The sequence below is a fragment of the Poecilia reticulata genome, chromosome 16 (genome assembly GCF_904066995.2).
Source record: "Poecilia reticulata chromosome 16, P_reticulata-male-v2, whole genome shotgun sequence".
Classification (NCBI taxonomy): domain Eukaryota; kingdom Metazoa; phylum Chordata; class Actinopteri; order Cyprinodontiformes; family Poeciliidae; genus Poecilia; species Poecilia reticulata.
Window position 1 is genome coordinate 33,432,749 of NC_088845.1, and position 13,972 is coordinate 33,446,720.

Below are 13,972 nucleotides of genomic sequence, written 5' to 3' on the forward strand. Positions count from 1 at the left end.
ATCAGGAGTGTCCTCAGATGTCAAATCCTCCTCGATGCTTATTTTCTCAACTTCAGAGAAAGTTTCTTTGTCTTCCGGCATAATCTCCTCAAAACCAGAGTATTTCCATCTATTGTAGTCTTTGCTTTCCACTAAACGTTCTTCGTCTTGTGCTGAATCATCTCTGTGGTTTGAGTTTTCTTCGACGACATCCTCAAAACCAAAGTATTTAAAACGTTTGTCAGAAGGGCTCGCATCTGGAATGTCTTAGTCTTATATCCCAGGAGTTTTTCAACTCCCTTCGTCACGAGATGGCCAAGGCCCCAACCGATCGTAAGAATCATTTTTAATGAACTGGAAATACTTTCTAAAATCACTTTTTGAAATCGTCTCTCTCGAAGTGTTCTACCGCCAACGAAGTTGAAAAGCCAACTGAGGATTCTTGTATTCCAAATTATAATAATAATCTTTTGAACCTTTATGACATCGTCGATAAGAACACCGATGACATGATGATGTCAAACAACCATGTGTCATGTTTCTGTTTGTTTTAGTTGCTATGGAAACGCAATGAGTTATGTATGATGTAAGACTACTGTCAATTAAAATTCCATTTGTAGATATCTAAATTTGTGAATGTAAGTCAATAAATGTGCATAAATTTAGGTTTTGTATTTGTCCTGTTTTCCAACTCACACATACGTGTAGAAATCAAAGATTTTACCTATGAGAATACCCATAAACAAATAAATTAATACAAGTGTTTTTGATAGGTTTTATAGAGAGAGTAAATACTTTTCCAGAAGTTTGACACACATCAGTCACATTTAGAAACTGGCTCTAAGCCATCTGCTTGATTTATTATGAACCGAGTGAGGAGGATCCTCTTAACTTATCATGTCTTGCCTTAATTGCTTGCTCTGTTCATAAGGAAAGCATTTAACATCTAATAATTACATTATTTTTAAAGAATCATCACACATGACAATATACATATACATACAATATAAATGCATATATATATATATATATATATATATATATATAGATGTTTATTTATATATATTATTTTATTAAAGAATAATACTCCAGATTATGTGGTTATTAATAATAACCACATAATCAGGTCACATATAAATGGACCCGGTTTTGCCCAGAGAGTAGATTTCATTCCCTGTGTCAGATGCAAATAGGCACCCAGCTCTTTGGAGCAAAGATCAATGAGATTGGACAGCTCATCTTTTCATTTGTTTGGGCTTTAAGCTCAACGTTATACCTGATCTGCTTCGTATCTACATTGTAAACTGTGAACCTCAAATACAGGTCATGTCAGCCTGATATGGCAATAAAAAAAAACACCCCATAAAAATCAATTATAGGCTTCAGATATTTGGTACTTGTCAACATTTGCACAGGAATGTTTTAGGTTTTGCTTTTGATGATCTTTTCTTATTGAAAAGATCATTAAAGCTGTCCTCACAGAGGTCTGTGGCAAGAATGGCCATATTACACCGCTCAACCCTGCACCGTCAGCAACACAAACACAATGAGTTTGGAAGCGTTTCACTGCATCAACCACTTCCTATGTTCAAGGGCCTTTTAAACAGCCTCTCACTTAAAAAGACACGCAGTATGCAGCTACAAACAGAACCATCAAGTGACGGGGACGAAGCTTCAGTACCCCTAACCTCAGAGGCGCCGTCTTCATTCCATGTTATCTTTAGAAAACATGGAACAGGTTGTCATGGTGATCACATGCAACTTGTAGATCACATTGCATATGCTGCAGTGCCAAACATGTTGATGTTCACCTGGGCGGTGAGTCTTCCCATGCAGGGCACATAAACTACTGTATACATGTCACACCACTGGCACACACCCTGCAGTGTGTTTTCATGTTGGTGTGTTTAGCTCAAACATTGCATGTGTTTCCTCTCCAGGGTACATTGCTCCGTGGAGCGGCCGGTTCTACTCCCTGTGGGACACCGGGTGAGTTCTCACATTCTTGACCTCAGCCCTGCTGATTAAAGACATTCCTGTCTGTAGAATAATATTCATGGGGGAGATAAAGTGGAAGAAGAGCTTCTAAAGGCCGCTGCTGATGTCTCTACTTCACAGTTATGCTAAGATCCACATTCCCATCATCGCCTCGGTGTCGGAGCATCAGCCCACCACCTGGGTCTCGTTCTTCTTCGACCTCCACATCCTGGTCTGTACGTTCCCTGCTGGCCTCTGGTTCTGCATCAGGAACATCAATGATGAACGCGTCTTTGGTAAGCTCACGTGAAAAAACATCGACATGTTGTTTACAGCAGAGGTAAACAACATGTCGATGTTGACGATAACCGGCAGCCAGAGTTATCGTCAGCGCTACTTTGATGATTTTTAAGCAGAGTTTGTGTTTACTGACAGAAAGTGAAGTAGGATCCAGTGGAAAGCTGTTATGTAGTTACCATCATTGCAAACAAACCGTTAGCAATGATGTGTTAGCAATGATGTGTCTGCCTGTAGAATTTTGGGGCCATATCAAGGTTATGGATGACCTTGAAGGGCCAGTAATGGCAGAATGTATAAATAAAACTATCCATTAAAGCATCAATTTGCAACTTTTATTTAAAAAAAAAACTACGTGTTTTAAAGATTTGTTGAAACTATCACCATGTTGTGACAGTATGTTATGTGACAGATAATCTGTGAAAAAATGGAGCTCATCTGTCTTCTCCCAGTGCCAACTAGAAACAATCAATCAGAGCCAGGAGGCGGGGCTTAGCATTGTCTTTATCCCTAGCTGTTTATCTCTCTGTCTCTTGGTTGCGGCATTTAGCAAATAGTAATAATTGAAGTAAGTCTAACTGACCTGAAACAAGAGAAGTTTGGTCTGACGTAACTTCAGACAGTAAGGAATAAAAAGTGTATTTGTCTTTTTATTATTATTATTTATTATTCAGGAGTATGTAAACTTGTGGTTTCATCTGTAGCTCAGTGCCTCTAACCCCGTCTGCCTCCTGCCTCCAGTGGCGCTGTACGCCATCAGCGCCGTGTACTTCGCCGGCGTCATGGTGCGCCTGATGCTCACTCTGACCCCGGTGGTGTGCATGCTGTCGGCCGTGGCCTTCTCCAGCGTTTTTGAGCATTACCTGGGCGACGACATGAAGAGACAGAGTCCGCCCGCCGAGGACAGCAGTGACGAGGACGACAGGAAGAACGCAGGAAACCTCTATGATAAGGTGCCGCCAGGGGCCGAGGCGTGCTGCCTTACCCGTGATTGGCCAGCTAGCTGTTGTTTTGAACTGAATGCAAAGTTAGAAAATAAATCTGTCTGTAAATCTGTTGAATTGCTATTTCTAATATTGTATAAAAAAAAGGCGTGAAGTGGTTAAATGAAAAATCTGCAGAATGTAAAAAATTTTTGTTTGTCTGAATAATCTATGGCTAATATAACAATTAGCTGCAGCTCTAAAAAGCCTTTTTAGATTTTTAATGACGTTGAAGTGATTGATAACCAGCTGCTTTCTGCTGCATGTGTGTAATAATCCTATTGGACCTCCACTAACCTGTCCTGACTTCGCCCCCTGCAGGCCGGCAAGGTGAGGAAACACGTGTCTGAGCAGGAGAAGCCGGAGGAGGGCCTGGGCCCCAACATTAAGTCCATCGTCACCATGCTGATGCTCATGCTGCTCATGATGTTCGCCGTCCACTGCACCTGGGTCACCAGCAATGCCTACTCCAGCCCCAGCGTGGTGCTGGCGTCCTACAACCACGACGGGTGAGCCGAGTCGCAAGCCGGGGTCGATGGCGGGGGGTTCAAGGAAAGCACATGGATGACATGTTTCCGTCTGTCCCGGTCAGGTCCCGGAACATCCTGGACGACTTCCGGGAGGCGTACTACTGGCTGAGGCAGAACACAGACGAACATGCCAGAGTGATGTCATGGTGGGACTACGGCTACCAGATAGCAGGCATGGCCAACCGGACCACTCTTGTGGACAACAACACCTGGAACAACAGCCACATCGCTCTGGTGAGAGCCGCTCTGCTTCCACACAGCTTTTCATTAAAGACTCTCCAAATGTTGATAAATATGCTGATTCCTCTAACAGAAGTATAATTAATGGGGCAGCATCTTGTGGTTTTCAGCCACATGGTGACATTTTATAGAAAAATTAAATGGCTGTTAACTTCAGTTGTTGTATATCACATTACTTCAAAAAGTTTTGACTTTGCAATTTAGCGCCTTTAAATTGGGCCTCTGTCTCTTTAAGAAACTCTTGCTCTTTTTGAAACTCCGCCTCCAGGACGTCCTCACAACATGGCTCCTCTATTAACCCTTTAATGTTTTTATCAGTTAATGTTTTTATCAGTTGAGCTCTTATAATGAGCTCAGCTGATGCTCCATTCCACCAGCTGTTTGTCAATTGCTAGTCTGAAGGAGACTCAGAGAAATATTTCAAGCCTTTATTTCTTGTAACTTTGATCATTATGGTTTACAGAGAATGAAAACCTAAAATTTATTGTCTCAGACATTTGGAACACAGGTCATAAAATAACTGGGAAGCTGATGGTTTTCACACATTAATCAGCAAATGAACTCCAAACACCTGCTGAGGTTTTCTGAGCCTCTAAACTTCTCTGAGTCAGTAGGACACCCTGACTGGACAAAGGTCCACAAGAAGCTGATTGTTCAGAGTTTTCAATTTAAACATATTAAGAGAAAATTAAGTGGAAAGAAAAAATGTGGATGGATAACCACATACTTAAAAGGTTAATGAACGGCAGTTTTTTTTCAACATGGTGGACGCTCTGAGAACGAAGTGTGTCGTCTTCATCATCCTCCACCAAGAGGAAGACGTGTGCGCCCTGCGGCTGAACAATGAGTGTGTGCTCAGTGTGGAGTGTGTGTGTTCTGATGCAGGTGGGCAAGGCGATGTCATCCAACGAGTCGGCGGCCTATGACATCATGAGGTCTCTGGACGTGGACTATGTCCTGATCATCTTCGGCGGGGTGATCGGCTACTCGGGAGACGACATCAACAAGTTCCTGTGGATGGTTCGCATCGCCGAAGGGGAGCACCCGAAGGACATCAGGGTAAGCTGACATCTGACCCCGCAGGTATCAAGACTTTTTTTATTGCTTTTCTGACCCGACCCCACTCTGACCACAGGAGAGCGACTACTTCACCCCCCAGGGAGAGTTCCGGGTGGACAAGGCCGGCTCGCCCACGCTGCTCAACTGCCTCATGTACAAGATGTCCTACTACCGCTTCGGAGAGATGCAGGTACCAGCAGCTTCACCGCGGTTACCACAGCAACCAGTGTCATCAAATCAGAACACCACCTTTATGTTTTTCTGTTTCTGTTCACGTCTGGCAAAAAGCTGGACTTCCGGACCCCTCCCGGCTTTGACCGGACCCGTAACGCCGAGATCGGCAACAAGGACATAAAGCTGAAGCATCTGGAGGAGGCCTTCACCTCCGAGCACTGGCTGGTCCGGATATACAAGGTGAAGAAGCTGGAGAACCGGGACCGGCTGGAGGGCAAGCTGCGCAGCACCGACATCCTCAGGCAGAAGTACACCTCCAAAAAGGTAAGGGTCAGGGTTACCCCAACGCTAACATGCATTTCATACAACAGATTCACCTTCCATCAGGACATTCACTGCAAAACACCAAATATTAATAAGTAGCTTTAGTTTCTACTGCAAATAAGTTGGCACTCTTGAAATAAATCAAAACTTATAAATAACTTTACAATAAGAAGCAGGAGATTGTTTTAAGTAAATAATTCCTTAATATTGATTTTAAAAATATAATATTTCTACTGGTAGATTATTTTACTTATTACAATATATTTTTTCCATGTAATTAATAAATTGAATTAAAACAAGCTCATATCTGTCTGAAAAGTTACTTGTAAGTTAGTTTTGTCTTATTTCAAGTGAACTTAAACATCTTCACTAGAAACTAGAATAAAAACACCTGGTAAGATTTGATGTTCTTGCAGTGATAAACCTATAGCTACAGTTAAAATGTCCTAGTCAAAATCCAGACCTAAATGTAATAAATCTGTGGGGAATACTGACGCTCTGACGATCTCTGCCCAATCAGGAAGGCTTAAAAAAACACCACAAAAACGAAAGGAATAATTTCCTTCCAGATCAAAATGTCATACTGAAAAAAAGCTAATTTATGGTTGCAACATGATTAAATGTAAAAAAAAATAAATAAATAAAAAAGAGAAAAGATTTGAATACTTCTGAATAATTTCAACCCTGATGTTTATTTATTGTTCCTGTGTGCAGACAGCCAAGAGGAAGCGGGGCTTCATCAGGAACAAGCTGTCCCTGAAGAAGGGCAAGAAAATGACCAAGAAGTCTCTGTAGGGAGCTGACCACCAGCAGATGCAGACTGACAGCAGGACAGGAGACCTTCACCCAGAAACACACACACACACACACACACACAGCAGGAGTAAAGATGCAGCAGATCAAGACCAATCAACTTCTCCAGAAGGTTCCGTCTGGAAACGGAGCGCAGCTCATCCATGAGCCAACAGGAGGCGCAGCAGAAACAAAACCATGACCTTTGACCTTCCCTTATTGTAACCGCAGCAGGACGCTAGAGCCAAATGTTTACCGCTCTTCTTTCAGGAACTCATGACAGCTCTCCAGCTCTTCCAGAAGGTTCCTTCAGTCAGACAGGCTGGAAACCAGCCGCCATGTTTCCACCTGCTGGGCCAGCACCATTTATCACGCCTCACCGGATTCTGTCACTTTTACTTTAAGCGTGACTCCAAACCCACGTCCTGCCTGCAGATTTCTATGTTTGTGCAGCATTACCATGCTTTTTAATTTCCCCCCAGTCACACAGTTCTTTGGTTTCCCTTTTCGCTCCTGGATGCTGCGGTGAAAACCAGTTTGTCTTGCTGGAGTCGACTTTACGTTTGCTGTGAGATTTCTGCCACAACATCCAGCTGTTCGCGTCGGGACAGGCCTCATCAGAAACAGCTGGGTCTTTACCTCAGCTGCTCTGTCAGGGGGGGAGGTATTTATTAGACGGACAGCAGACGGCGCAGAGACTAAAGCGAGCGCGCCTGTCCCGTCCTCGTAATGCAAGGTTTTTATCTGGGCTCCATTTTCAGAGAGAAAACGTTCTTCCATCAATTGTAATGATCTGGATGCAGGTGTGGGAGATGATCATACCTTTTGGAATAAAGAGGTTCAAAAAAAGTTTATCACTTGTGTTTTTCTTGGAAAGTATGAATTGATCTGGTGTTTCAAAGTGGGGGCCACAGGAGGGCGCTGTGGTGGCCGGGAAGATGAGGGAAAAAATGCCATAACAAATTTTTATCTTAAATTAACCTGTTTTTCAATCGTTTTTTTAAATATGTAAAATATAAGCTTAAATAATAAAAAATTACTCAAGCAAGAAATGGAAACATCTAACAAGAAAAAAAACTGGAGGACACTACTGCAAAAAAAAACATAAAAAAATTGATCAGATTGATATAAAAATTACATTTTCTTATGATCTGGAGGGGGTTGTGATGAAAAATTGCATTAACGGGTCATAGTCCCCCCATAATGTCAGATGATAAAATATTCCACTATAGAACTCAAAGCCAACTAAAATCAGACGGTATGAAGCAGCATTTATTGATTAGTGAATTAATGAGGTAAAATTCTTCTTTAGAAAATTAATTGGTGCATTTTAAGTGTATTGATTTATTTATTGGACCATTTATATATTTCAGATTTTCTTTGTAATGGTCAAGTTTGGTCCTCCGTGGCGTTCTGCTGCTGTGACACAGGATGTCTGTGCAGACAGATGGGACTCCTTACCTGGTGAGCTACAGGCAGCACTGTGCTGGGTTTCTAAATATGCCTTTATATCACATACTATGTGCCAGTTTTCCTTTTTTCAGTGGTGCTGATGAAAGGAGGTTTAAACTCTGTTAGATCCCGGAGCAGTGATGCTGGTATTTCTAGTAAAGTTAGTCATGGCAGTTGATGGACCAGCTGGCTGACCCATCTCTACGGTTCGGTCAGGTCTTTAACAATCTGAGGACAGCTGCCAAGGATAATTTGTCCATTCGTCTAAAGTAAAAAAAAAAAAAAAGTCATTACACAAAATGAACAATGGAGAATTTTAGAAATGCTGAAAAAAACTCAGGAGTCCAAAAAAGTCTAGCTTTCTAAAAGCAACAGAAAAAGTAGAGGAGTTGCTGGAGACGTCAGAGCGGTACCGGATACAGATGAAAGCGGTTGTGGATTTTGTCAGAAATGATTGCTGGTCCAGACGGGACCAGTTCAGCTGGAGGTGAAAACTGTTCTCAGATTTCTGAGTAGCAAACACAGGAGAATGGAGGCGTCCTTTCAGACCAAACATGACAACATTTAACTCTTTGACATCGCTCCTGGTTTCTATCCTTCACTCGTGTCTTCCGTTTAATCGTTCTCTTCCTCTTCATCGTCTCCGAATGACAGCAGACTGTTATTTTTAACTTTCTTCCCAGATTTTCTGTCCTTGTCCTCCTCCTGCTCTGCTCTGTCCTCCTTCTTCTTCTTGCTGGAACTGGCAGTGATGCCCTGGAACTTGTCAGAGGACAAGCGCTTGGCTGGTTTCTTGAAGAGAATTTTGCCGTCCGGAGCTTCTTCACCTGTGAACAGGACAGAGAGGAAACGGCAAAGGGTTTGAACGCTGCCGCCTCCCGTTGTGTTACTAGAGGAGCGTCCTGACCTTTCTCGCTCTCGCCTTCGGCTCGCAGTTCACCCTTGAGCTTCTTCACTTCGTCTGCACTCAGGTCTCCGCTTTTTAGGACCACGACTTGAGGCAGTTCGTCTTCTCGGTCGCTTCCGCTGTCGTCGTCCGGCGTGGGCATCGCCTGACGCTGAGAGAGCAGAGATAGAAAATGGTCTAATATTTCATACGTTTTATAAAGGTCTAATACATGTTGAATTTCACTCGAGGGCTGATTGTATAGAATGTCCACCACGGTTATAAAACTGTGACTCATGTTTAGTTTTACTTTGTTGTGACTTGTTGTCTAATTCAGTTAACTTTTGGAGTGTGCTAGCTAGCTTTTATTAGTTAAATATTGTTTCATTTTTATTAGCTACCGTAGTGGTTTTTTACAAACTGGTTACATTTTTAGGTGTAGTATTCAAAAGGTCAAAGTATTGTATTGTATTGTGAACATCCACTGCGTAATAAATAGTCAACATCAGATGGTATTTTCAGAAAATGTATTTAATTATTGTCGAACATCGACTGACTCTTTCTCCCAGTTTTTTCTGTCTCCATTTTCATTATTTGGTTAGTTTTTGTTAACTATGTACGCAGTGCAACCATTTTACTAGGCTCACCTGCTCAGTTAAACCAGGATGTGCAGAACACCATGTAAGCAGCTAAAGTAATGAGCTGGATTAGAAGTACTATCCAAAAACTTATGGTTCCATCCAAGAGGTCTTACTGTGAAATATCGTCTGAGCTGCCCAGATATTGAGCTTCTAGCATGTCATAAGACCAATGTACAGTAACGGTGAGTCTTCAGTCAGAGGCCTCTTTAGATTATTTGCAACACTGACTGCTACTGGAGATCCTTCATGCCCACAGCATCACCATCTATGACTCTTTGAAGATACTTGGATGATATGAGTTTATGACATTTAGTTTCTTTTTGGGATAAATTAAGTAATTTTGAATTGAACTAAATTACCAAAAAATTAATTTCATCACCAAACATACTTTGGATTTATGGAAGGATAAACGTGTCTAAAATGGCGGTGCCCACCTCCTGCAGTTACCTGACATGCAGCCCAGTTTAAGAACCGATTCTCTTCTTCAGAGACCAAATATTGAAGTAACATTTCATTTCATAATTCATTCCTTCAAGATCCGAATAATTTCTTCATCTGCTTAATGAGGAAAAAAATGCTACCGCAAATTATTTTCTATGTATGTTTTGTAAAGCTGTAACGAGAGGCTGATTAAAAATGTTTCGTCTAAATTTGATGACTAGTTAAATAATTTTTTGGGGTGGGAAACTGGAAGGACAAAATCGATTCCCTGTTACTTAATTAGAGATGAAACGGGATCCAACCTGAAGCTGACTGTGTCCCACTTCTACAGTATCTTACCTTGGTGTCCACATTTGGTCCTTCTTTGTATCCCACGTCGGTTTTAAACTTCTTCAAAAAGGACGGTTCGGCCGGTTTGACCCACGACACGCCGCTTGCTTTCCCTTTATTCATCGCTAAAGTATCTACAACAGAAGCTCAGCTAACGGGCTAACCAAACAGCCAAGGCTAATGCACCAAAACATGAACGTGACTACAAGAGCTGCTGTGATTGGTGCAAAACATCGCCGCAACGTGAAAAACCCGGAATGCGGAAAACTAGTGACGCTTTCAAAATAAAATCACTCATTATTATAAAATAATATTTTAATGCGTTTGTTTTTGTCAATAATCTTGATTAAGGATGATATTTTGATCAATATGTAGAATATGTAAAATTCTACGTATTGATAAATCAATCTTTATTGTTGCGTGTGACTTTTCAACTTTGTCCAAAGAAAGTTTTAGCAAATGGAATTTGCGTTTCGCTTAGTGTAGATACCTATGCACTTATTTATATAATGATCATTTTAAAATTATATTAATTTATAAGATATTCAACTATTTTATTTTCAGATATGTGCATGGAGGTCAACACTTTTTGAAGACTAACAAAATACAAAACAGTACATTCTATCGTTTCATGTTCATTATCACATTCAGTTTAAAATCTGATTTATAAAGTTGTTTGATAGATAGATGGAATCTCAATATAACGAAATGTATTTCATTATATTGGCAGAAGAGAATAGCCAGAAATGTTGATATTAATTTTGTTGGATCTTTTGTCTTGTAAATTATAATGCCACTTACCATACTGGGATGAGTTGTTTTTTGTTAAATGTAGTCTTAATTTTTTTTTTTTTTTTTTTTTTTTTTTGCATTTTGCATTTTTTGTGTAGTAAAACTAATCCATTAATACTGATAAACTTTAATCTATTGGCTTTCCAAGTTTGACAAGTTTATGTATGATCTTTTTGTCCTTGGTCAAATTGTTGATGTCTCCTTAAAACAGTTAGGACTCCATAACTTGCAAAGAGTGTGTGTGGTCTGTTTCATAACATATGTTTCTGGGTGTCATGAAGAGCTCTATTGAAAGTTTTTTGCGTGACATTTTGCCCAGTCATGTGGTAAAAGTGACATTTTGTGGCCCTTTTGGCTTTCCATAGAGCTCCGCCGTGATACGCAGTCTCAAAAAGACAATCTGTAGGCATGCTTTTATTGTGAAACTGTCCAGCGCGCGCTGCCGTATTCATCTGTCGGCTTATTTCAAAGATGGATTCCAGCTCTGTTTACGCGCTGTCAGCCGGCTTTCTGGCCGCTGCTGGTTCTCTGTCTGCGAAGCTAACCCTCGGTGCAGACTACCTGAGGGAGATGTGTGAGTCCGGCCTGAGCGGCTGGACGCAGGGTCCCGGCGGAGCCACACGGTGTGACTGGGTAACAGCTTTTTTTTTTAAAAAAACTTCCGGGTTCCTTAGTTGAATAAAACTGGTTGTTCCAGTGTGACGAGGTTGAAGTTGCGGCACACATCTTTACATTTCTCAAACATTTTATCTACAGTTTTATCCAAATGAAATTAAAATATTATTTCAGTTATTCGATACAAAAAAAGAAAGTTACAGTAATATCTCAACATTTTTACTTATGGCGTATGAAAACGCACGCAAAATTAAAATTTTCTGAAAATTTCGATGTTAACGTAGCATTATGGTAACCGACCGCTGACAATCTACAAAAAAGGGAAATGTTGCTGGGAAAGCAGTTCAGAGGGCAGAATCCAATTATTACAAAAATAACTGGATGGGAAAAGATGGACAAGCAACAGAGAAAACTGCTGCCTTCAGGTAAAGCACAGAGGATTTATGGCGTATCAGAGGAAGATGAGACAGCTTCTTTAACTCCTTTCCATTTTTCATTGATGCAGTCATTTTATATTTTTATATAAAATATAAAAAAAAAAAAAAATATATATATATATATATATATATATATGTATGTAAAAGCACACTTATATTTCTGTATTAAATATATTTTTTAAATACATAAATGTTAATTCTAATTTTCATTTTGTTGGTGTTATGTTGTTAAGAGTCCCTCTTCGTTTTGGAATAATTTAGTCAAAATACTGCAGTTTTCAAATTGGAATGTATCCAGTTTGTTTCAAACAGCTCAACTACAGTAAAATCAGCCACTTCTCAATTTTTACACACAGTGTAAAGGTTTCAAAAACAATCAACCGTATATATAAAAAAACTGTCTTTAATTAATTTGACCTGTGATTCTAAGTAGGACTAACAGTCACTCTGTTCTCAGCTCCATGTTCCCCTTCGGCTGTCGTGTGGAGTCCTGCTACTCAGTTGTAACACTCTAATGTGGACGATGTTCTCCAAGGCTCTCCGTCATGGCTCGTCTTCAGCAGGGGTCACCGTCACCACCACCGCCTCCAACTTCATCTCCTCTGTAAGCGTTAGCCAGAAGCTCATAGGCTCAAAGTTTCTGTTTGGAAAACCTTCTCATTCCTGTTGCATCCCTGTTGGTGTGTTCAGGCTGTCATTGGGAGACTCATCTTTGGTGAGACTCACAGCACCCTCTGGTGGACGGGCATCTCTCTCACACTGTGTGGACTGTTGGTGCTGCACAGTGCGACTCCTCACATGTCCCCACAAGAGGCCGAGAAAAAGGACAAGTGATGGATCAGGGAGAGACGTTTGTCGAACTTCTCACTGCACTTTAAATTGCACATATTGTTGGACAAAGTGAGGCAAACCAGGAAGCATTCAGCATCTAGAATTGGTTTTCAGTGGTTTTTAGAAGACTTGTTTTCCAGGAGGCTGACTGGTACCAGTGACTGCAGTCGGACCCCAAAAGCAGGCCTGTCATGTCTTATCCCTTGTTTGGACTGAGCTGTACGGTACGGCACAGTCCTGCTGTATTCAGGGAGCGTTTAAAACGCCAGTTGGACTCTCACTGGACAGGCGAGGTTAAACCCATGCGCCGAATGTCTTTTGATGTGTCCCACAGGAAAGATGTTTGTAGTTTGGCCTAAGAGACTTAGATGTGCTTCTATTTTAACTCAAAAGTTGTAAGTTGAGGTTCACTGCAGTTTTCTGTACGATCGACAATTACCAGTCTTTTAAAAGCTTAACCTGCTGATTTTGATTTTGGTCGATACCAAGTTTTTTTTTTGTCTGAAATGTTGCTAAATATAGCAAGTCACCGAGTTAGTAACAGTGGAGTGAATATTAACTGCAAACATGCAGACATGACCTGGTGGACGGGTCTGTCAGTCAAACATCTCATAGCAGAACAGAAGAGGACAGTGGTTGATTTTTAGACCTTTGCTGAGGTTGATAAGATCAGCTTCACATGTAAGGATTGTCTCTAGTCTCTAGCATGAGACATGCTAGTGTACGTCATATGGATTAGTATGAGACGAGCATTGCTGTCTTTCTGTCCACCAATCAATGGACTGTGTTGTATGATGCTAGTTAGCTCCGTACTGTTGCCGATAGACCCACAGACCTGAACTGAAGACTCTGTTACAGTGGAAACAGGCAAAATGTCGTACAGAAATGTTCCGACCCGTGTTCTACAGCTCAGTGGAAACAAGGTTTTAGAGCTTGAGCTGGGTGACTGATAAGTTACCAATCAATCAGTAAAATTAATTATATTTCCTGTTGACTTGAACTTGTCAGGTTGTGGCTGATGTCTTTAATCAGTGAATACTTGTAAATATTAAATTGTTTTGAATAAAAATAAATTCATACTTTGGTTCTATTAGCTTGTGATGAGTTTTTTCTTAACAGTTTAATTTGTTCCTGTAGGGATAAGTTTGCCTTAGAAACAGGTTTAATCCAGGCTTCGGGAAGAAAACTGAAA

At 40.9% G+C, this 13,972-nt stretch overlaps 3 protein-coding genes across 3 annotated transcripts in view; 2 read left to right on the top strand and 1 right to left on the bottom strand.

Moving 5' to 3' along the window:
- Positions 1-7,209, top strand: part of LOC103465888 (dolichyl-diphosphooligosaccharide--protein glycosyltransferase subunit STT3B) — a 34,704-nt gene extending 27,495 nt beyond the window's left edge. The window contains exons 8-16 of the mRNA XM_008411089.3: positions 1,920-1,968; positions 2,098-2,252; positions 2,995-3,206; positions 3,558-3,745; positions 3,829-4,000; positions 4,892-5,065; positions 5,142-5,255; positions 5,354-5,563; positions 6,278-7,209. Of these exons, the coding sequence (XP_008409311.1) occupies positions 1,920-1,968; positions 2,098-2,252; positions 2,995-3,206; positions 3,558-3,745; positions 3,829-4,000; positions 4,892-5,065; positions 5,142-5,255; positions 5,354-5,563; positions 6,278-6,358 (1,355 nt within the window). The 3' untranslated portion in view covers positions 6,359-7,209. The remainder of the gene's footprint in view (positions 1-1,919; positions 1,969-2,097; positions 2,253-2,994; positions 3,207-3,557; positions 3,746-3,828; positions 4,001-4,891; positions 5,066-5,141; positions 5,256-5,353; positions 5,564-6,277) is intronic.
- A 400-nt stretch (positions 7,210-7,609) lies between these two features.
- kiaa1143 (KIAA1143 ortholog) lies at positions 7,610-10,315 on the bottom strand. The gene is made up of 3 exons (XM_008411093.2): positions 10,115-10,315; positions 8,715-8,865; positions 7,610-8,634 (listed from the first exon to the last, which is right to left on the bottom strand). The coding sequence occupies exons 1-3, from the start codon at positions 10,226-10,228 to the stop codon at positions 8,423-8,425; spliced, it is 477 nt and encodes a 158-aa protein (XP_008409315.1). The 5' UTR covers positions 10,229-10,315; the 3' UTR covers positions 7,610-8,422.
- A 958-nt stretch (positions 10,316-11,273) lies between these two features.
- Positions 11,274-13,871, top strand: LOC103465892 (transmembrane protein 42). Its single transcript, XM_008411095.3, has 3 exons — positions 11,274-11,530; positions 12,407-12,553; positions 12,640-13,871. The coding sequence occupies exons 1-3, from the start codon at positions 11,369-11,371 to the stop codon at positions 12,781-12,783; spliced, it is 453 nt and encodes a 150-aa protein (XP_008409317.1). The 5' UTR covers positions 11,274-11,368; the 3' UTR covers positions 12,784-13,871.
- Positions 13,872-13,972: the final 101 nt, after the last annotated feature.